Source organism: Ambystoma mexicanum, chromosome 7p (genome assembly GCF_040938575.1).
Source record: "Ambystoma mexicanum isolate Mex_15411 chromosome 7p, UKY_AmexF1_1, whole genome shotgun sequence".
In the NCBI taxonomy this organism is placed as follows: domain Eukaryota; kingdom Metazoa; phylum Chordata; class Amphibia; order Caudata; family Ambystomatidae; genus Ambystoma; species Ambystoma mexicanum.
In genome coordinates this window covers 99,204,854-99,228,050 of record NC_090939.1, presented here as the reverse complement: position 1 = coordinate 99,228,050, position 23,197 = coordinate 99,204,854, and the positions used below count along the sequence as shown (strand labels likewise).

The following is a 23,197-nucleotide window of genomic DNA, read 5'->3' as shown; positions in this document are numbered from 1 at the left end:
GGGAGACAAACAACCAATGGTAGTTGCTATGTGTGTTCTTTAATACTGCATGCATTCGGGACGCCCAAGGTTTTAGTGCCTCAAGAGGCCCCTTTAGTAGAAGCACAATGTCTCATCCATCTCGCACTATGTAGGATAAAGAGCTCCTTCCAGGCACACACAGTAAGAATGAAACTTCTTCCACCAGATGAGAAGATTTGTAAAAAGGGATCCCAAGGTACAAAATTCTTCAAAGAACCATTCCTGGCTATAGAAGGAACAACATTCGCAGAAAACGAATGGCGAGATTCAACATTCATGTGCAAAGCTGAAGGACTGCGTGATCTGTCAGATGAAAGACTAGAATGGATGTAAAACACGTGCGCAAATATGAACTGAGCATATCACAAAACTCACATGGGTCACTGTTCTGGACAAACCGATCAAGGTCCAGCACGAAGAGAATTACGAACTTTGTTTCTATGGAAAAGGAAAAGTGGCCATGGGTTCTAATACACATTGCAACAAAACGCTCATCAGTCCTGATCTTCGAAAAGGCACTACTGCACTAATGGACTACTATGGGTGTGTGGCAAACAGGCATACTTGCACCTCCCACCATCTTCGAGGGGCTACTGTGCTTTGGCAATGCTGCATTCAACACTGCTAGTAATACCGGAAGAGCATGTCACGGGGGGAGTGGTGTCAACAGGACAGCAACCAGCATCGCAGCCAACTGAAGCATCACCCCCCATCTTTCGCATACTGTCTGAAGGAAGGGCAACAAGATTAGGTGTCCCGAAGGAAGCAAGCAAGCATCAAACTACCCGTCTCAAGAATCATCCGACCTTCTTGCACAGATCCCTGATGAATACAAACTTTTCAACTCAGCAGAGAAATGTTTTGCATTACTCGTGCCCAGCATCCAAGCACAAGCAATGCCAAGTGGTTGCAGATAGTGCAGTGGGAGCTGATCCAATTGGCAAATGACACTGAAGAGGGCTTCAACGTCATCAACGTGGAATTAAGAGCACTTCGGCTCATGTCAATGCAGAACCGCTACATACTGGACCTCCTCACTGCAATGGAGGGCGGTGTGTGCAAAAAGATAGGAAGTTCATGTTGCACATTTGTACCTTCTTCGGATGCTGAAAACAGGACATTGTCACACGTGATCGCAGCAGTACTTGAACTTGGTGTAAAAGGAGAGGTGCAAGAATATGACTAGTTCAGTATGGCATTCAGCTGGGTGATTGACCAAACCGCCATCTTGACCGATCAGCCAAAATGGCTGACCAATTGACACCTTCACAATCATGTCCAAAAACAGCAGCTGGAGAGATACGGTAACCAGGGCCCATCTTTCTGAATAGTTAATCAAATAGGTTTTACCTTTAAATCCACATCAATCCCTCACCTTTCATGACTTAATTCTATTCTGACTTGTATAATTTATAAACATGGGCTGAGATGCAACAATTTCCACTGCGTTCCCTGAAATAAATAATTGTAGCCAAGACACACCTGTGCACCCACTGTGGGCTCGCTCACCTGGGGACAGAGCTCTTACATGGGGACTAAGGGCGCCATGTGACCTCTTTAAACCAGCTCAATGCTCTTTAAAATGCACCATGGGACATGTTTCCCAAATATTCGGCACCAGGTTGTACTCAATTTATCAAGAAAAGCCACAAAACACAAATAGCAAATTATGCCACTTTTGAACTTGTTTTAGTTTGATGCCCAGCCTTTTTTGTGTCCCAGTCTGACTCTGCACCGGTAGGAACCACAGAGTGTGCAGCAGGGAAAACTCAAACCGTTCACTAATGGTGGGAGTACCGCGGCATATGAGGTCAGTGCCTAGCAAATGCCTAATACCGATGCATAAGCCAACACTGTAGGCTTTGCCAATGTTTGTTTTTAACAGGACATCGGTGAACGGAAAAGTTGTGAGGTTTCCCTCTACTTAAACATACTTAAACATACTGGGTATACATCAAGTAACCAACGGCACACTTGGTTAAGACAGTTTTATTACATCAGGAGCTGATTTACAGCTGCAATTAGGCCATTACCTCCCAAAAGACTGCATGGAAATAACACTGGCCGCTCTATATACAGCAAATGTTTGATGTTTCTATGTCAGAGTGAGCTTAAAAAGATCCCATGAAGGTGTGTTTTGGGTGCCAAGGGGCAGGTAGTTGGTGGCAATAGCCATATGAACTAGCATGTCCATAGGTGGTCAATGGCAAACAGCAACCGTAAGATGCATGTCCCTACACACATCCAATGACCATCCTTCCTGTGCAATAGTTTCTGGCTTATAGGTGGGCCAAAGCACCACCGAAAAGCCAAAACCTAAAAGGAGCTGGTCTGCGCCAAGATATTTCTTGGTGACGGGCACCAGCTCGCACACTGATGCTGCTTGTAACTTTGATAAGAAAAACTTTAATGTGTTTTGTCTGTCAGAAAGGGAAAAAAGCTACAAACGAGGCTTCGAAGAATTTAAAAAAATCACCTGAGCACTTACTGCGGCTAGTGAGGTAGCCGGTCAATAGCGAGAGCCCAAACGGGGAAGGCCTGTGAGCGGCAAGCAGATTTAGAACTGAGCAAAGGGAGAAGAGCTAAAAACATATACACATGTACAGGGGCATGTGAGCTGTCTGTCTCCAGGGTGCTCTCGAGCCCCCATCACTTAAGGACTCGATAAACAAGAGTTGTCTCCGTGTATGGACGAATCAAGGGATCTACGTTAAAATAATGAGGAAAAAACAACGTGGCCCAAAAACACAGAATTTGTTTTAGTCGAATTTCTAATATTTGTTTGTGTTTTTTTAAAACTTTTTTTTTAAATGCTGGGGGAGGCCCCCCACCTTAATTTATACCCTTACCCAACCACCCCCTATTTATTGGAAAACAGTGCAAAAATCCTTTTTAAATTCGACTAATTGGTGCACAGTATCTTTGGCAGAGATGTCTGTATGGCGACAATGCTCATGACATGTTAGCGGTAGCAAAGAACAAACTAAGTTCCCAATTTGGGAACTCACATCCCCTGCACACTATCTGGAAAACCAGACCAACAGTTAGATTATTATTTAGACAGTGTTTCGAATTGCATTTAAAGGGAACCTGTATATTAAACCAATTTAAAAAACGACCAATTATTAAAGAAATCAACTTTCAATCAAGTTTAGTCACAAGAACCAATCTTCATTTTTATTCTTGATGTTGAAACTGTGGATGGCCCAACGCATTTCGAGTGGTACAACACTCTTCATCAGGGGCAGATCAATGTTTCTAGAGAAGGATATATACAATATTTACATTAGAGTGATGCTTCCATCAAAACCATAGAGGAATATTCATTTCAACAAACTTCAATTGGTATGTCAACTGATTGAATGGGCATTATTTAGGCTGAATGTCCATAGTTCAAAGTGCAGTGTCAACAAGATAAAAACATCATGTCAGCTGTTACAGTAACGTAATATTTCGATAAGAGGGTAGCACTATGATAATATCATGGAGTACCATTATGCATGGTGTTAACCATACAATAAATTGTATATTAATGAGACAGATATGGATACTATAGATTCCCCAGAGAACAATGAAAGTGATAGCTCTAACCTTGTACTTTTCTATAAAAATTACTCCAAGAGCAAATGTAGCACGTCCGGGTCTGAGCTCCCGGACAGTCGTGGAGTTCTGTCTAAACGTGTAAAGGGCAAACTCATATCTGAAAAGAGGGAGTAAAAATAAGTGGCAGCTAGTTAGCGATTTATTTATGCTTATTTATGCATGGTGTCCCAAAGAGAGGCTCTAGAAGAGAAATGACTTACAGCTAATGGCAGTCTTCCTGGAAAATGGTGTAGCGTCTTAACCATTGAGTGGTTCCAACTTTCTTGAAGTGGAAGGGGAATGCTCGAAAAATGACTTGGAAGGTAGCCAGAGCTTAGCCAGTGAAATGGCTTGTGGGCATGTATTGCCGGTTTCCTATGAGGCTGGGAAAAAAATGAAATAGGGAGGAATGAAGAAGGATCCCAATGGGGAGAGGTTTCTGCACAATGAGAAAACTTGTGCATGCCAGAAAACCCACTAAGGTAGGGAGAGTTCTTACCTAGTAACCGGCAGCGCTGCCAAATGGAGTTCGCAGTCCAGAAGGTGATCCGACGCCATTTGTAACGCTGTGCGAGTATATATTGTGATTGATGGCGTGACGTCATCACACGCATGCGCGTGCCACGTCATCGTCGTCACACTCGTGTATATTGAATAAATATTCCCACGATCCTGTATAAAACAGGAATGGTAATACTTTAAAGGATGTCATAAGGTAAGTACAGGTAAGGTAAAATAAGCTGACAAAGGGGGAGCCCTAGTACTCATGGACACGCTATATAATGCTGGTTGTCTCAAATTACTGGACGATAGACAGACCTATCTCCCATTGGACAATGACCCTACAAACAATATAAGCATCACCATCAAACAGGCAGTTGAAAAAGCTAGCACAATGGACTGGATATCAGACAAAACCAATCCAATAATCCCCGTATTTTATGGATTACCCAAAATACATAAAGATTCCAAAGATCCTCCATTCAGACCACTTGTTGCTTGCACTGACAGCATATTCCAACCCCTGGCGGTGTACCTGGATACTGCACTTCAACCCTTGGTACAGAAAATACCCACTTATCTGAAGGACACTACACACTTCCTTCAGAAAATCAACAACTTACGTATTGACTTTCCAGACCCTTTAATATTCTCCATGGACATCAATAGTCTATACACTTCGATTCCCCATGACAGAGGCATATCTGCCTTGGAATGGTTTCTTCTAAGACATGATGAAATTCAGATTCAAAAAACCTTTTCTATCAAACTCATTAATCTGATATTATACAACAACTATTTCAGATTTAACGACCAGTACTACTTACATATCTCAGGAACATCTATGGGCTTGGCTGTAGCCCCCTCCTACGCAAACATCTTTATGTTCTACTTTGAGAAAACACACGCCTTGGATCACCCACATTGGAAAAATAAAATAAACTGCTGGACAAGATATATTGATGACATCTTTGGGCTCTGGAATAGCACAGAACAGGAATTGACCTAATTCTGGCACTACATCAACCAATGCAACCCACGGATCAGAGATCGGAAGACCATATTTGAACTTTTTGGATGCAACAGTTGAATGGAATAACATGGAACTTGTGATGTCAATGTATAGGAAACCAACGGATGTTAACAGCTCTTTACATTTTAATAGTTTCCACCCACGACATTTAAAGGAGTATCTCCCTTACAGCCAACTCTTACGAGCTAAACGGATTACTTCCAAACCAGAAAGGCTACAGATGGAATTTGATACCCTGAGATCGAGATTTTTGGAAAGAGGCTTTCCAGAACAAGTGGTGACGCAAGCTATCACCAGGATGGAATCCAAATCTCGTGACATGTTACTCAATAAACAACCATCACAGACTAAATCCAACTTGATTTACACATTGAAGTACTCAGCACAGAGTTTCCAGGTCAAAAAGATCATCACTAAGAATTGGGATCTGAATAAATCAGACCCTAATCTTAATCGTCTCTTTCCAGTTCCTCCAATGTTAGCGTATAAGAGAGGAAGGAATTTCAGTGATACGCTAATAATAGCAGAAAGACCCAAAAAATCCACACAGAGGACACTTACCAAGGCAAAAAATGGCACTTCCCGCTGCCTAAACTGCCAACATTGCTCGAACATCATTAAAGGTAATCACATCAGGCACCCCGACAACGGTAAGAATATCCCTTTGAAAAGTTATGCAACTTGTGATTCTAAAAACGTAATCTATACCATCAGATGCCCATGTGTTAAATATTACGTGGGAAAGACCAGTAGGAAAGCTAAAGAAAGATGGACAGAGCATAAGTCTCAGATCAGAACTAAAAACCTTAAATCACTGGTATTCTGGCATTTTAGGGACAATAATCACAGTATCTCACAGATGAGATTTGCAGTACTTGAAGTGTTACATCCTTTGCAAAGGGGAGGTGACTTACCAAAATTACTTGCACAGAAAGAACTGTACTGGATACATAGACCGGATGCTATGTCCCCTCTTGGTCTCAACAAAGATTATTACTTAGGTCCATTTATCTAAAACCATATTTTAATATACTACTGTTTCTACTGTCTCCACTACCTCTCACAGTTTTTCTTGACATTTGCTGGTTAGAGAAACAGTTGATGAAATGACTATATGTCCGCTATCAGATTGTGAACCATGTCTAAGGGCAGTCTAATATGTGGTAGAGTCAGACACACTTACCGAAAAATTGTACTCATTACTTGTTAACACCAGTTGCACTAACCATACAACTATTATCAGCCATTTATATGTATTCGATGTCACCTAATTAACAACCACATTGTGCACCAGAAATGAGCAGAATATTGGACTGGCGATGACTACAATTTAATTGGAATGCCCACATCCTGTTGGGGTACTCATGCTAGACTCTGTGACGCTCCATAATGAGCCTAATCCAGTTAGTTGCACCTTGATTGGTTTCCCTCGATCCTCTGTCCATTCCTATGATTAAATTTAGCCAATGTATACTCACAGATACTTAGACCGTATATAGTAATCGGCTCATTATTGAACAACGCTCTTAATTACATAAGGGTCCTCTGCTTTATCTACAAACAGCGGGTGCTTACTCCATAGTCCTCTTAATCCACACAGAACCCCCTGGTGTTCTGATTGCTAGATTTACTGTAGCTTCTTGTCCAAGTCCTACTGTCTACACTCTGCTAGGCTTGTGGCAGTGTTTAGATATTAATGCCTCTTTGCCAGCCCCTAGGCTCAGCTTTTAGTAGTTAAACATCATGTTCAATAACTTTACTTGCTTACATATTCTTCCTTAACACCATTAGACATACACCACTACTCTTTGCCTTTTGCAACACACATTGGAACCCTTTTTTTTCTCTGTACGTAAGAACAGCCATAGACACAGATTATGCCTTCGGGCGCCAGTCAGATGACAAGTAACACTGGCCATTTCACTTCGTTAATTGAATTCCCTTTATTTGTCACAGGACAGATTTTGGAGTGCATTTACCTTGTTAATTGAAATCCATTTATCTTGCTACGGGCCTGATTTGGGAGTGCGACTCCATCGGCTGTTTCATTCCCAAATCCCCATCTTTGCATTATCCATACAATCATGTGGTGCACTCTCATTTTGCATTAACCATCCTCACATTCACATGTATGATCCATATCTTACTCTAAGGCTGAGAACCTGGTATTCGGTTTGTTTATACATTACGTCATGCACACGTATGCGTGATGACATCATGATGATAAACATCCCGGGTGATTAGTTGTTTTTCCTCCTTTTCATACTGCACACAAGTTTTACTTACATTATGACATCCTTTAAAGTATTACCATTCCTGCCTTATACAGGATCGTGGGAATATTTATTCAATATACACGAGTGTGATGACGATGACGTGTCACGCGCATGCGCGTGATGACGTCACGCCATCAATCACAATATATACTCGCACGGCGTTACAAATGGCGTCGGATCACCTTCTGGACTGCGGACTCCATTTGGCAGCGCTGCCAGTAACTAGGTAAGAACTCTCCCTACCACCCTAGTGGGTTTTCTGGCATGCACAAGTTTTCTCATTGTGCAGAAACCTCTCCCCATTGGGATCCTTCTTCATTCCTCCCCATTTCATTTCATTTTTTTCCCAGCCTCATAGGTAACCGGCAATACATGCCCACAAGCAATTTCACTGGCCAAGCTCTGGCTACCTTCCAAGTCGTTTTTCGAGCATTCCCCTTCCACTTCAAGAAAGTTGGAACCACTCAATGGTTAAGACGCTACACCATTTTCCAGGAAGACTGCCATTAGCTGTAAGTCATTTCTCTTCTAGAGCCTCTCTTTGGGACACCATGCATAAATAAATCGCTAACTAGCTGCCACTTATTTTTACTCCCTCTTTTCAGATATGAGTTTGCCCTTTACACGTTTAGACAGAACTCCACAACTGTCCGGGAGCTCAGACCCGGACGTGCTACATTTGCTCTTGGAGTAATTTTTATAGAAAAGCACAAGGTTAGAGCTATCACTTTCATTGTTCTCTGGGGAATCTATAGTATCCATATCTGTCTCATTAATATACAATTTATTGTATGCTTAACACCATGCATAATGGTACTCCATGATATCTTGTTGGCACTGCACTTTGAACTATGGACATTCAGCCTAAATAATGCCCAGTCAATCAGTTGACATACCAATTGACGTTTGTTGAAATGAATATTCCTCTATGATTTTGATGGAAGCATCACTCTAATGTAAATATTGTATATATCCTTCTCTAGAAACATTGATCTGCCCCTGATGAAGAGAGTTGTACCATTCGAAACGCGTTGGGCCATCCGCAGCTTCAACATCAAGAATAAAAATGAAGATTGGTTCTTGTGACTAAACTTGATTGAACGTTGATTTCTTTAATAATTGGTCGTTTTTTAAATTGATTTAATACACAGGTTCCCTTTAAATGCAATTAGAAACACTGTCTAAATAACAATCTAACTGTTGGTCTGGTATTCCAGATATTAGAAAGTGTGCAGGGGACGTGAGTTCCCAAATTGGGAACTTAGTTTGTTCTTTAGTACCTGGTGCAACCTAGGTGTCAAGGTTGCTTATCTCTCCTCTGCACCTCATATCTATTTCTTACATCCCTTAAGTTTCCTACTTAGGCAACAATCCTACATTCTTATATCCGCACTAATAGGGTGTGCCACATTTGTCCAATTTTTCTTGGTTCACGTTAGCGGTAGCAGCCTTTTTTAAATCGACTGAATTGAAATCAACGAACTGCTTACCCTTATTTTTTTTTAACTTTTTTACATGTTTGGGATATATTAAGTTAGGATATTTTAGACATTTTTATTGATAAGGTGATGCAAACACTGTGATCATTTTATACTTGTTTTATATTTTTGAGTTTCCTTTTGTGTTATTCTCAGTTTTGAGTTTCTTAATGTTTCAAAGGTATATGAAAATGGCTATGTTGTTTTTATTAAGAAGATATGTAATGTTATGAAATGTGTAAACTTTTACCTTGTGTTTTGTAAAGGTTTTATAAACCATAAACCATAAGATAATAAAAGAAATCGACCAAAAATGTGTTTTTTCAGCCTTGTTTTTTTATTTGGTTTGATACCCCAATAAAATAGCATGTTATGTGGCTTAACAAGAACATTCTTAGGGGAAAATCAGAGGCCCTCTGAGCCCACTGCAATTTCTGTGGCTTTTTTAAAACTCCTGGGAAGGAAAGATTTGCTGGGAAACATGGACCCCCGGGGGCACCTCTACCTAAAATGGAGGCTAGCTACAGTCCTCCAGGGAGGAATTCAACCTCAGCTTTGAAAGTATCCCTGCAAGATAGGAACGCCTACGATTAATATAAAAGTACATGAGTCAGTGGTTATCCCCAAAAACCTGGCTGGATTACAGCCCTCCAGGGCAGGAGTGGAACATACAACAATTTAGCAGCTGTTCTCCCGGATCCCAAGACTGTTGCATCTAGAAGTTGCACCATTACTCTTCTGCCCGGGGTTTACTTTTATTAAGTCACTGATCTCTAACAGATAAGGGAAGTGAGGCACTAGCAGATAAAGTGGCAGATCTAAAACCAAATACTTTGACCAAGTCATGGTTACAATTTGGGTTCCCCAACAAAATCTATGTTCACTGGTGCACCTCCTCTTCCAAGACATCCTAATAACACCTTTTATCCAAAATTCCAAGTATTGCTAATAATGGAGGTTTCATTCATAGGCGCTTTAACAGCCAGTTTCCTTCGCAACCCTCCCTCCCCAACCCGTCACACTCCAATGCCAGACATTAGCCCCACCCCCGTCCCTGCGGCATGCAATGCTTCAGTCGCAAAACTGTTCAACTATGCCAGACATACAACATTATCCACAGTCGGCAACTCCTACAAGGTGATATCGGGACCGAACCAGCATAGACTTGGGTTTCTTCTACTTCGTGTGAAACTAAGGTTTTGTTGGCTACACTCTGTGGCATATGGGAAAACCTTGTAGCTCTAAGGGGGAATTTGGGTCCACTGCTGCTGTTGGCTTCGTGGGCGACCACCTAATCTTGCACCATCACTGCTCTGATCCCTGGCCACCACTCCCAAACATCCTCAGTTGACGCGTTCTGACTGCCAGAGCTCGACGCGATAGCCATGCGACTGACCTTTAATCGAGGGAACAATGGTGACTTGGAGATGCTTGACCCGCTGCAGGTTCCAGGTGTGGTTTCCCTTTCCTAGAGAGAGAAAGAGACAGAGAAGAAGGTATGATATGTAGTCAACAGACAAACTCCTCACGTGTGAGCTAATTGATGAGCCACATGGGGAACCGGGGGGACTATTCACATCAAAACCAGACTTTGGATCACTTGATGCAAAGAGAGAGGGCACGCGAAAAGGGAGCGTGTGTGCGTTTTTCTATATGTACATGTTTCTATGTGCACATTTGTGTAGGTCTCTTAGTGCTTCTATGGGTGCTGTACTTGGTGCTTCCCTTACGCTGTGTGGGCCGGAACTGTGTAATTTCCACAGCGATACACCCAAGTGCTCTTGCGCAGGAGGTACCCTCAAGACTGGGCTGGCTAAAATGTCCGGTCCCAGATTCCTAAGGGAAGTCAATGTCAACTTTAGTCCACGATGTTCACTGGTCCCCCAATTCTATAGGAGCCCCGCCAACACTTTCTTATTATTCCAACACAACATATACTGGCTATAATCTTTCATTGTTGTTCTGTTACATATCATTCCTCAGTCCACATTTATTCGACCTTTAGATTCTTGTAAACCCCCAGTCCCTCCTGGACCTAACAACATCCTGGCTGTCCTCAATGCTACCTCCTACAAAGAGGATATCCTCATGAAATTCCCCAGCACTTTGCTCAACCAAGGCATTGGGAGGGTAGCTCAGGGGCAACATGCTCTCCTTGGAAGCAAGACGACACAGAGCACCAAAGGTTTGATCCCCGGGCCGGCGCTTAGAAACCTCCGGGTATTAAGCGCATTATAAATAACATATCATATCATGTTCCCTGATGCACTCCAAATTGGACAGAGCCTCCCTCAACTGAAGAAACCCATACTTGAGCTTGTTGACCGCACCAACTACAGACCGATCTTCTAGCTGCACTTCATAGGAAAGATCAGTCGGAAAACTGTTGCTATACAACTGCAGGAGAGTGTCGACAACATGACCCCTGAACGACTATCAATTGGGCTTCACAGCATAGTCAACGCACAAACAGACAGCCCTCACTCCTTTCCCATCTTGACCCAGGGAGACTCCTGTATCCTAGTCCTGATCTATTTCTCAGCAACATTCAACACTATGGACCACAAGGCGATGATAAAAAAATCCTCGACAAGGGACTTGCAACCGGAGGCTGTCTAGCTGTTTTGGACTATGACTCCCATGACCCCCCTCCCAATTGACTATGCTGGCTGGAGCTGATGGGAGTTGTAGTCTGAAACATCGGGAGAACCACAAACTGCAGACACCCTGTTCTAGATTTACGTGACCACTTTACACCAGTGTATCCAGACGGGCACCAGAAGATCACCCAGTCGACCAGTGGCGTCCACCACTGATAAATCTTTTTTTTTAATTTTTTTATTGTGCAGTAGCCAAAAATTGACTTTTAACACATTTAAGCACCACTATACACAAAGATAAAACAAGACAAAATTCATCAACAATCACAATACAAACTCTGAATACAAAATTAAACAAAACATTAATCAAAAGAATCCTTTCAACGGTCACCTTCAGTCGCTACCAACAGAGACACCAAGATGCATCAACAAGTTGACAACACCCAACTGTATCTGAAGACGGCACCACTCACCTTCATCAACCCACCCAATGCATCCTTCTTAGCAACAACATGAATCAATAACGGATCCAGACCAGACTAGATGGCTTCATCGCCCAAGCCACAAACCATGCCAAAATGACAGGATTCTGCATCGACTGCAACATCTCCTTCAAGACTCACGCCAACAGGAGGAGTAAAGCTACATGGTACCAACGTTCCCTCCCATCAAATATAAAGCCCCCCCTTCCAGGAGCTGGATGCAGGACCGTTGTCTCAGGACTTGCCATTTCTCTCGTAGATGTTGTCAATTCCCAATTTGTTGCTGCCCCAGCAGCACACTGGTGCCCACATAAGCGCACTGTGCACACAGCGGCCAGTCCCATTAAAGGACTGAGGAGGTGCAACCATATAATACCAAAACAGATGGAACGACACTGGCTGAATGTAAAGGACTACATCACTACCAAGGCGGCCTACAACACCTATAAGGCACCAAGCACCAAGGCCCCTGTTTACCTTGCCGACACACTTCCCATCACTGGTCGCCAACACAACACTAGACACCTCGACTGGACAAGAAAGCGAGCCTTCTGCAAAAATGCACTGAGAATCTGGAACAACATTCTGTCTGACATCAGACTATCCCCCTCTCCTGCAGTTCAGAGAAGCGCTAAAGACGCCTCTCTTCAGAGAACATCTCACAGAAGGATAATGTGCAACTGGGTCCATCTTGCCCTCGCTAGCCTCTATCCTCTGCCTGAAAACCCTCTGTATCCCCTCTCTAGATGTTGATATCCTTCTATCAGTTCTGGAAATGGGCAGTTTAGGACTCCCCAACCCCTTTTGCGTCGGTGGGGAGGGGGCGGTCTGAGGGGCAGGGCCCGAGCCCAGGTCAAGCAGCACCAGATCTCAATGTATCAAATGAAGTGCAGTTGGTTGCCACGTGCAGGAGGGGCCGGCTCCTGGGGATTTCCATAAAATCAGCCAGCTTATTGGGAACATGTGAATGACCCCAGAACTTGATATTCTAAATAGGTCTGTGCTAGTGATTTAAGCATGAAACCGTTCAGAGGAAGTATGGGAAACTGGGATCTCTGGTCGTTTCATTTGTCACAATACTCACCATAACATAAAGAGCATCTGGAAATCACAAGACACATGTACGAATTCGGACAGTGCCTATGTGAGGCTTGGGCTGTTTGGCACAGAGTTGGTGACTTGGTCACTATGTCCCTGCTAAGAATCTCCTGATGGATGGCAGAGGCATCCCCTACTCCGGGGCAGTTATTGGAGATTCCGATAGGGGAATAGGACCTCGGGCTGGAACCACTCTCCAACAAGACACATTTTGCTGGAGTGCAGTTCTGCCTTGTTCTGGGCCAATTCCACCCCTGCTTCCAACTATACCCTTAATGTTCTATGCATATTATTGTTTCCCCTTGTTGTACAGCGCTCTGTTGCTTCCCAGTTACGTTTGTACTGTGCAAACGTGATGCAAACATTCATAAGAAGGCTTTATAACTACGTAGCTCTGACACGTTTGGGGGCATGGTTGCAATAAAGAAAACTGCAAAACAAATATAAATTATAGCAACTATGCCAGGCTATTCTACGGTGCACATAGAAACTACTTTCGGGATTTTAAAGGTGGCCATTAATTAACAGTAACATTAATAAGCAAATACATAAATACATCATTTCAGTTGGTATTTTTGTGTAGCCAATAGCATTTTTTTAGTTTCCACTGCTGGTCATATAGTCCAATTTCTAAAACGTTGCATGAAGTAGAAATTGCATCAAGTAGAAGCTATTTTTTTCAGCGTTCTCAAATCTCCCGTGTCCTTGAGTGAGAAGGCCATCCAGTCCTGGCTTGAATGGCAAAGAAAAACATCAAGTTCCAGAATCCAACGGTAAAAACAGGACAGGGAAATTTGAAAGCTCCGTTTTTCGACCAGGGCTGCACCTTTCTGCGGTAAACGACCTACGGACTGACTCCAATGACCCCCTTGTTTGATGATCGCTGCCTTAATGCCAGTAAGACAGATTTTCCTCATCGGCACACCCGCTCCTCCTTTCATGTCCCTCTCTGGCTGGCCTCTCTTGACCCTCTTCCTGCTCCCACCTGCAAGGCTAAAAAACTTGGTGTCATCTTCGACTCCACACTCACCTTCTCTCCTCACACCTCTGACGTCTCTAAGAAGTCACACTACCAGCTGCACCTCCTCAGAGGTATTCTTCCTTTCCTCTCCTTCCCCCAGATGCTCACCGTCTCCAGAGCGCTGTTTCTCTATAGGCAGGACTACTACAACAGCCTCTTTCTAAATCTGCCCGCTTCTAGTCTCCGCCCTCTGCAACTCATCCAGAACAGGACTGCGAGACTTGTCCTTGGCCTCAAGCCCAGGGATTGTATCTCTCCAGGACTGAAATCTCTGCACTGGCTCCCAGTGGCTGCAAGGAAGTTCAACACCCTCTGCATTGTCCACAAGGCCTTCTGGGGCCTTGGGCCTGAATACCTTCAACTCTCCCTTCCTGAATATCTTCCTTCTCGAGCTCTTCGCTCATCCGCCTCCAACTCCCTCAGGGTCAGTAGCTTCTCCAAGCAACGAGTTGGTGGTAGATCTCTTTCCTCGGCTGGGGCCTCCCTTTGGAACAGCCTCCCTGCCTCACTGAAACTTGAGGAGAACCACCTCTGGTTCCGGAAGCATCTCAAAACCTTCCTCTTTTCTTCTGCTTTCTGTCCTCCTCTCCCCTGCTGAACTCCTGGCTGAAACTGCACTGGTTACCTAGCCAGCCTCTGATCGCGGGCCCAGGTCCCCTCCCTCGCCAGTTGCACACCTGCACACCTGCACTGCCTCCCTGGCAAACCCCGCAATTGGAGACTGTTTTCTGTATCCCTACAGTCCCCAACCAGCACTTGACACCTGATGTCTGCACTTACTCTTGCACTTGCCACCAGCTGGCCACACTTTTATTTATTGCTGTTATTTATTCTATTTGTTTTATATTGTTGATCCCATGTACTGCACAGTCCCCTCGCCCTTCCCGCTTCCCCCTTCCGCTGCACTTGCGTGATCTCAATGACAACTGGCCTAGTAAGATTGTTGTCTTTGTCTTCCCTCTGTCCCCTTCCTTGCCTCGTCGCACCTTGAAACACTTGTGTATAGGCGCGTTATAAATGCCATATCATATCATTAATATTGCGCTTTTCCTCGTTGGACTATTCATACACACAGTTCTAAACGCCTTCTTGGCAGTGGTTGAAGTGTGTGAAAAGAAGTAGTGGAACTGTGTTCCCTGGTGGCCTGCACCCACACCAACCCATCACCACGCCCCCACCCGCACACAATACAAACACCCAAACACATGGAGGTGCTGTTTAAGGGAACGTTAAGTGTAGTGCACTGAAAGTGCGAGTTTTTAACTTCTTCTTACACTTTTATTTTAAAACGAAACCATTCCGTAACGGTTCCTTTTTAAAATAAAAGTATAGGAACAGTAAACCTTAATTTCGAAAAGTAGAGGAGCACCGCTCCCAACCGCTCCCTTCGAACAGTGCTTCTTGGTAGGGTGACCAGACGTCCCGGTATTGCCAGGACCGAACCGGAATTTGGTTCTCTGTTCCCCTTTCACAAGATTAGGTTTCCATTGGAAACTGCAGTGGTCCCGCTTTTTGGTAGCAGATCTTCATAGCGTGCGGGCAGGAATGCACAATCCCGCGCAGAAGAAAAACTGCATTTTACAATTTAAGATAGTGTTAGTTTGTGATACATTAATTATAATATTTGTTTATTTGAACAATAAAACTTAAACCCCCTTCTCCTCCAACCACTACTGAAGTGTAGTGCCTTGACAGCCACTTTCAAGAGTTAGTCCTACTTTAACGTTAGTTGCCCTGTCCCGTTTTTTTTACCTATTAAATCTGGTCAACCTACTTCTTGGAGTTAGATGTAACCTCTGTAAAGACCCCGCAAAACCACAGTTTTAAATCTGCTTCTGTGACTGAAAATGCCTCTGGACACGGTGCAGGCCGCAGCGAGGCGAAAGGATAACAGATCCAAATTGGCGCTAAGGGAGCGTCAGGGCAGCGAGTTTCGGGGCCTGAGGCGGGAGAGGGAAGCTGTTTACATTTGGCCTCACAGCACAACAAGGCTCTTCCTGCAGGTGCGTGCTGTACCAACATGATTGTAAAAGCGCGCGCGTGCAAACACGCCACTCCCTAATGGCTTCCTCCAAAGCAAACAAGTCCATTAACCGGGCCGCAGATTATGACGTCAAGCTGTTGCCATCTGTTCGCTGGCGCAGCCGTGTAGCTTTGCATTGCCGCGAAAATCTCTATTAGCCACGTCCATGATATTCAGGGTATGGCAGGGATGCGTCAGCAGTGGCAGGCATCGACTCTGCTGTGGTTTGGCATCACTGCACACCACAGATGACTAGTGCATGACACTGATGCGGAATAACGGGAAAACCTTGATTCTGGTCACCAGTCCACATTCACTATATCCCCTGCTCAGAATGTCCTACGTAAGGACACGTGATGAAACCCCAGCCTGTAGTAAAGGCGCGCAGGGTTTTCCTTGATGCTGCTCTTTCTGTGACTCATGCACTCCGCTCAACTCATCTTCAGCAGATGTTGCTTCGCCAGATCAGGCCACTTTTGCCAGAGTGCCATAGTGCTGCGGCAGCCGGGGCTATCGTGGGCTCAAGGCTGGGCTATTACAGTGTTCTTTATGCAGGTACCCCAAAGCAATGATTCATTGCATGCAACTCTTGCAAAACGCTGCAGCGTGCATTGTGGTGAATTTACCGAAAATGGCACCTACCTCGCCTATTCATAGAGCCCTCCACTGGATCCCTATTAAAGCCAGAGTCCCCTTTTATCGATTCAAAGCATTATTTTGTAATGCTCGGTTAGCAGTGTTTGAAGTGGGTGGGAGTGGTCGGGAGCGGTGCTCCTATACTTTTTATTTTTAAGTTTCACTGTTCCTATAATTTTATTTTAACAAGAAACCGTTATGGAATATATATATTTTTTTTTAAATGAAAGGGTAGGAAGAAGCTGACGCTTATAAATAGCAGGAATGTTTGTTTGGGGGTTTGGATTGTGTGTCAGAGGGGGTGTGGCAATGGGGCAGGTGGGGAGCGGGGGCAGGCCAGCAGGGAACATAGTTCCACTACTTCTTTTCATACACTTCGACCACTGTTGGTTAGTCCTCTTAGACTTCAGTATATATGCATCATGAATGTTGCTAGGTTCTTCTGCTCTGGGGACATCCATGCAGCAAACCTCTGAAACATCCTTCCAGTGGACCTTGGCAATATTAAAGACCATGGGGGCTCATTATGAGTTTGCTGGTCTGGACGTAAGGGGCCAGTAACAACGTGTACCGTCACCTTTCTGGACCGGCAAACTCCAACTCTGCCCGTAGGGGCTGTAATCTACTGGCAGGCCTGACCTTCCACTAGTTCGGGCCCCTACCAGCAGACAATTGCCGAAATCACTGGCACTGGTACTACCAGTGGCAGTGATTGATGCATCCCCGTCCCATGGAGTCCTTTTGGACTCCATAGGAATTTGCTGGCATCTTTGCCACCCGTAATATGCCGGTAATACCAGGATATCGGGTGGCAGAGACGGTACAGTAGTCCACCAGTATCCCGCTGGAATTACCAGCGGGATAGCAGTGACTTGTAATGGGGCCCCCATATCACCTTTAGGAAACACATCAACACTTCTCTATTCTGCTGAATAAACGGCTCTAGTTTTACTGTGTACCCTTGAGCACTATTTCTTGTGCTCACACCACCTTGTAGACCTAAGCAATACGATACGACATGGATGTTGATGGCTATGGAACCTATAGCACTTTTCAAACACCGGTCTCTTTTTAAATGTACGTCTCCATCTGTTGAGCCCATCGGACCTCTGCTAGTACACATACTAAAGAGGCCCTCAGCCGATCCTTCCTCTCCAGCTATCGCCCGATCACCATCACTTCTTTCCTGGGCAAACTCTTGTAAAAGCTAGCCATCTCCCAGCTTAATCTACATACTGAATCTGTTGGTTGCCTCCATGAAAACCAGTCTGGCTTCAGAGCTGCCAGAAGCACGGAAACTGCTCTCCTGAAAACATGTGAAGACTTGCTCTCCAATCTTGACTTTAATCTCCCTTCTGTCCTCATTCTCCTCGATCTATCCTCTGCTTTTGAAACGGTCAACCATGTAATCCTGCTCAATCGCTTGTGCAACAACCTTGCTATTACTGATCAGGCCCTGGCCTGGTTGACCTCCTTTCTCACTTACCGTCCCTCTCAGGTCCTACTGGGGTCTTTCCTCTCTTCTTTCCCTCTCTCCAGTTGTGGTGCTCCCCAGGGGCCTGACCTGTCTCCCTGGCACTTCAACAACTATCTGGCACCTCTTGCCCACTGCAACTCTGCTTTCTGCTCCAATTTTCAATGTTATGCGGATGACACTCAGCTCTCTTTCAGGCTCTCCTCAGCCACCTCTGCTTCTTCTCTAATACCAGACTGCATGGCCGCAATTCAGGAATGGTGTGCCGCCAATGATCTCTGCTTTAATGCCAGTAAGACTGAGATCCTTCTCATTGGTACACCCACTCCCCCCTTTCCTCTCTCTCTCTGGCTGCCCCTCTTGGCCCTCTTCCTGCTCCTTCCTGTGAGGTTAAGAACCTTGGTGTCATCTTCAACTCCACCCTCTCCTTCTTTCCTCACATCTCTGACGTCTCTAAGAAGTCAAACAATCAGCTGCACCTCCTAAGAGGTATTCTTCCCTTTCTAAATTTCCCCCCGAAGCTCAATGTCTCCAGAGCTCTGGTCCATTCTAGACTGGACTATTGCAACATCCTCTTTCTAAATCTTCCTACCTCTACTCTACAACCTTAACAATTTATCCAGAACAGAACTGCAAGGCTTGTCCTTGGCCTCAAGCCCAGGGATGGTATGTCTACAGCTCTGAAATCTCTTTACTGGCTCCATGTGGCTGCAAGGATCAACTTGAACACCCTCTGCATCGTCCACAACGCTTTCTGGGGCCTGAGACCACTCTATCCTCAATTTTCTCTTCCAAAACATCTTCCTTCTCGAGCTCTACGCTCATCCACCTCCAACTCTCTGAGGGTCAGATGCTTTTCCAAGCAGAGAGTTGGCGGCATATCTATCTCCTCGGCTGGGGCCTCCCTCTGAAACAGCCTCCCTGCCTCTCTCAAACTGAAGCAGAACCACCTCCGGTTCCGGAAGCAACTCAAGACCTTCCTTTCCGCTTCTGCTTTCTCTCTTCCGCTCCCCTGCTGATGCACCCAACTGCTCTCCGCACTGGTCACCCTCTGAACTCGGGCCCAGGCGCATGCATGTCCAGCTGCCGTCGCACAGCCTCCGGGCTCCCCAGCACTACGGTCTGCATCTGCAACCCTGCAGTCCCTTCTCTATGCACTTATGAGCCAGCCGCTGGCTGCTCTTGTGAGTTAGCTGCACTTCCCCTCCCCCTGGCACTTCTCCCCTTCCGCCTTCCCCGCACTTGTGCGATCTGAATGTCACAAGGCCTAGTAAAATCGTCATTTTGTCCTCCTTTGTTTTCCCCTCCTTATCTTGTCACGCCTAGAAACACTTGTGTACAGGCACGTTATAAATTCCATATCATATCATATCATATCATATCTCCTTTGACCTATGGCGCTCAATCCCAGCGACTTTAGGGGCCCATTTTAGATTGATGTTTGGGGGTCCCCTTGCCTACAGTAGGATAATCCTACCTGCATATGTTAACACCAAAAATGCATTTATCGGGTCTAGTTTAAGGTTTTCAAATGCAAAAGGCTAGTTGAAAACGGATACTTTTTTTGGGATACAAGCTGTTTTATTTGGTGCAGTTTTGTATCCCAGGAGTTCATATCATACCACACAATCAATATTTAGCAGACGAAATGGGAAGGATAAACCCAATGCAACATGGGTAAAGGACTTCGGCTGGGGAGGCAGCTGTGCGGTGCATACATTATAATGAACGGGCGATGAGATCAGAAACCTGGTCTTGTCAAGGGGGATATGGCCCTTCTCAGCCTCGGGTGGGAGGCCTAACACGGTGGAAGCCAGAGCCATTCTTACGGCAGAAGGGGAAGGTGACAGTTGGGAGGGCACCAGCTCCTATCCCGGCCGCAAGTGCCTGTATGTTTCTTGGCTGTATCACCTTGATTCACCCCATACCGCTAGACAAGCGTGCTGGACTGTTTCTCTTTCTTGCAGAACCATGGACGAGGCAGCCACGGAGTAGGAGGACCACTCGCAAATCAGCAACCCACTAGCTCCGCGCACCAGAGCAGTCCAGTCATCAAGCGGCAGAGACCACCACGAAGAGAGAAACGGAGTATGAAGCAACGAGGAGCCTGCATAGCCAGCAATACCACTCACCGCTCCCAAAGACTCAAGGCACAGCCCGCAAACAGACACACCACCCCTAGCAGAGACAAAACAGCAACTTGCCATGTAATGACTTTCATGACACAACCAAGACAGCTACTTAACTGGTGGGAATTTTACTGCAACCCAGTCCTCTAACACAAACAAGGACATGATGCAACATGCACAGCCATTGTAACAATGCAGCAGCCCTGCGTGGAATAAAGGGGTGGGACTTAACCCCTAATTTGTAACTATTGCCTGCTGTAACTCCGCCGAGGTCTTCAGCCGGATCGCCTCAAATTCCGGATGCTCCTCAAAACTTTCCTTTTCACCTCCTCCTTCCTTTCCTCTGCTAAACCCCACAGTTGCTGAGATTGGTGACCTCCTGGGTCCTGGCCTCCCACACCCAATCGTCTTCAGCCCGCTCCCAGCACTTGCCTTGGCACCTACTGGCCTATGCCACCACAGGCCTGCACTTATTTATTGGCAAGTGACCACTCTCAACTAGTCACTTAACAGCTGCTCACTCGCTAGCACTTCCCTCTTTGGTACTCCTAGCACTTTCCCCCCCACTTCCTCACTGAGTCTCTCCCTCTGCACTTGCATGTTCTGAATGCTCACACGGCCTAGTAGGTCCGCCTCTATCTTTCATTGTTATATTTGCTTTTCTTTCCCACGTTCCTTCCCCGTTGCCCTGTGGGCGCTTTGAAACACAATTTACTTGATGTATAAGCGCCTTACAAGTGCACAATAAAATAAATAGCAGGGACGCCAACCTCTTTATGAGCACTTAAGAAAATCTATGAAGCTTTCTTTTTCAGAGTCACAGGGGGCATCCCCTAGGTATGGGGGCCCGGGATTGAAAGGCTGGGCCGTGGGTCCTTCCTCTTATAGACCTCTACTGGTACACACATCACTTTTCACCTCTAGCACCTGACCCTTCGTGGGTCAGTTCCCCTTGCAGACCTCTCCAGTATACGGAACTCGGTTGGCTATGTCCGGTAGCATGGGCCAGCAGCCTGGACAGCTCCGGGCGTTCGCGCTGAGGCGCCACAGTACATGTGTTCCCGCACTGGACATATTATATGAATTTCGAATGGAAAAAGGGCAGCTGCTCTAGAACTCCACCTGCATAGTGTTTCTCTTTTCTCCAGCCTCATTTTGATCATGGAAATAGTATATTTACGGCGGCGGATGACAACAGCAAGATTCACATTTGTAAGAATACACAAAGGAGTCTATCCTGGCACTTTTGTGCATTACACTGCGAAGGTGATTAGGAGGGGGTGGGTGGGGGTTTTCGGGTGTCATCACAGAGGCCCGCTTTTGACCCTCTTTGGGTTGCCACCATATGTTATGTTGTTACTAAGATGTGTAGCGTGCACCGCTACTGGCGTCGTCTACATGCGCACACACGCCTTCTTTGCTGCTTTGAAGGGAATATGGCGCGTCATCTCAGAGCTTTAGAAACATCTGGGCGGTTTTTTAAGACATTAGCCTTTTAGCCTCCACGCTTGAGTGGAGATGAACTTTACCTGCCATGTTGGTGCATGTTAACTCCTAACACAGCAGGAATTACCCAATGCCTTATTTCCAGGGTGCACCACGTGCGACAAGAGCCGGTACCACCAACCACGCAATGTACCCCTGACGAGGGCCTCTCTCTTTTTTGTTTGCAAGCATGTTTGCTTATGTATTTATTTATGTATTTATTTGTTTTGGGGTTTATAGCAGTCCACAACGCCCTTAGGCATCCAGGCGCTAGCTAAAACTACATGGGCACGTCTTCCCCTTAAGGATTTTTAATCTTGTAAAACGGACCCAAAGCATCTATTATTGCTCCATCGTCATAATTTTTAGAAGGTCGGATTTTGAACACCTGTATTCATGCAAAAAATAATGCAAATGAGCCGATGTCTGCTGCTTTTCTCTGATATTCACATGCCTGGCCCGTGCTACATTAAACTACCCAATGGTTTCCCGAGGGCGCGGAGCGGCCTCACAAACAGATTTATTTATTTGAATTTGTAAAGCGTGCAACAGCCCGAAGGCATTGTTGCGCTAGTTACAGAGAGTGATAAAATCAGCTTAGTTGCACACAAAACACACAGGTAAACTTATTGGACAATATTGTAAGGAACCGATCACTGTAGCGGCCCCTGGACCCGCACCGTGACAGACCCGTGCCCAGAGCCTCACCTTGCTGGGAGTCGGGCACCGACCCACCACCACACGCATAGTCTTCAGGCTTGATCACGAACACCACGTAGAACTGCCCACTGGGGAAGTCGGACCTCTGGAAAGCAGAGAAAAACAGGCATAAAAATTGGAGACCGGAGGCCAGGCAGGGCGAACGCAGACAGCATGGAGTAACAACGGGCCAAGGAGGGATAAAGGCAGGCATTATCGAAAGAACAGAAAACAGACAACGACAATACTGTCGAAATAACTGAAGACACCCCAGGCCCCCAAACACGTACACAAGACTGGGCTTAAGAAAAACACATATGTGGGTTCTACACAGACCCAGGTTCAGGGGCAGTTTGTGTATTATGCTCCGACACAGTGTGGCAGAGGGTGTGTGCTCAGATACAGGCGGGGCCGCTGTCTGGTATATGCTCCCACACATTGATGTGCATTATACTCACACATGCAGACTCTAACTTTATGACAAGACTGGAGGCAAGCATTATGCTTCAACTTCTTTTATTACTACTCCTCAGCAGTTTCAACAAACCAATAACAAAACACTGAAAAATGTCTAAAGTGACTTTTCCTTCTGAGAACTACAATCCCCATAGTCTCTTTAGTCCATCTCCAGTCCAGCTCAGCTATGACCACATCCTGTC

General features: G+C 45.4%; 1 protein-coding gene across 3 annotated transcripts in view; it reads right to left on the bottom strand.

Moving 5' to 3' along the window:
• Positions 1–23,197, bottom strand: part of SIDT1 (SID1 transmembrane family member 1) — a 737,146-nt gene that overhangs the window by 347,071 nt on the left and 366,878 nt on the right. For all 3 annotated transcript variants that reach the window (XM_069635864.1, XM_069635865.1, XM_069635866.1), the window contains 2 exons: positions 22,548–22,644; positions 10,288–10,359 (listed from right to left, as the gene is read on the bottom strand). In XM_069635864.1, the coding sequence (XP_069491965.1) occupies positions 10,288–10,359; positions 22,548–22,644 (169 nt within the window). The remainder of the gene's footprint in view (positions 1–10,287; positions 10,360–22,547; positions 22,645–23,197) is intronic.